The 628-nt window shown below is 67.2% G+C and overlaps 1 protein-coding gene across 1 annotated transcript; it reads left to right on the top strand.

Moving 5' to 3' along the window:
* Window positions 1–6: 6 nt before the first annotated feature.
* Window positions 7–624, top strand: LOC109508815 (hyaluronidase PH-20-like; the record flags this gene model as incomplete). The annotated part of the gene is made up of 1 exon (XM_019858773.1): window positions 7–624. A coding segment is annotated over exon 1 (601 nt), but the record flags the coding sequence as incomplete, so codon positions are not given.
* Between the last annotated feature and the right edge of the window lie 4 nt (window positions 625–628).

The raw sequence follows: 628 nt of genomic DNA, 5'->3' as shown, positions 1-628 counted from the left end.
TTTTGTGGGTGTGCAGCTAGACAATGAAGCAAGCCGTGGCCCGCCTGGTCACGGCGCTGCTGTTCCTGGGCCCGGGATGCGGCCAGGCTCCGCCGTGGACGTCGCCGCCCATCCAGCCCGAGCGCCCGTTCCTGTTCACGTGGAACGCGCCCACGGAGTTGTGCCAGAGCCGCTTCGGCCTGCCCCTCGACCTGTCGCAATTCCACCTGGTGAGCAGCACGCTGCGGACGGCCACCGACCAGCCCATCAGCATCTTCTACACCGACCGCTTCGGCATCGTCCCGTACGTGGACGAGGACACGGGCGACTTTGTGGACGAGGGCCTGCCCCAGCTGGTGGACCTCAGGGAGCACCGGGAGTTGGCCCAGGACGACATCGAGTTCTACATCCCCGCCGACCGGCCGGGCCTGGCCGTGCTGGACCTGGAGGAGTGGCGCCCGCAGTGGATCCGCAACTGGGGCAGCAAGGACATCTACCGGCAGCTCTCTGTGGAGAGGGTGAAGGCCAGGAACGCCAGCTTGTCGGACGACGAGGCGGAGGAGCGGGCCAAGGTGCTCTTTGAGCGCGCCGCCAAGCGCTACTTCCTGCGCTCGTTGCTCATCGGGAAGCGCTTGAGGCCCAAACGGCT

This window comes from Hippocampus comes, unplaced genomic scaffold (assembly GCF_001891065.2).
Source record: "Hippocampus comes isolate QL1 unplaced genomic scaffold, H_comes_QL1_v1.1 C16638058, whole genome shotgun sequence".
Taxonomy (NCBI): Eukaryota; Metazoa; Chordata; class Actinopteri; order Syngnathiformes; family Syngnathidae; genus Hippocampus; species Hippocampus comes.
The sequence above is the reverse complement of the archived record's forward strand: the minus strand, read 5'-3'. Positions and strand labels throughout refer to the sequence as shown.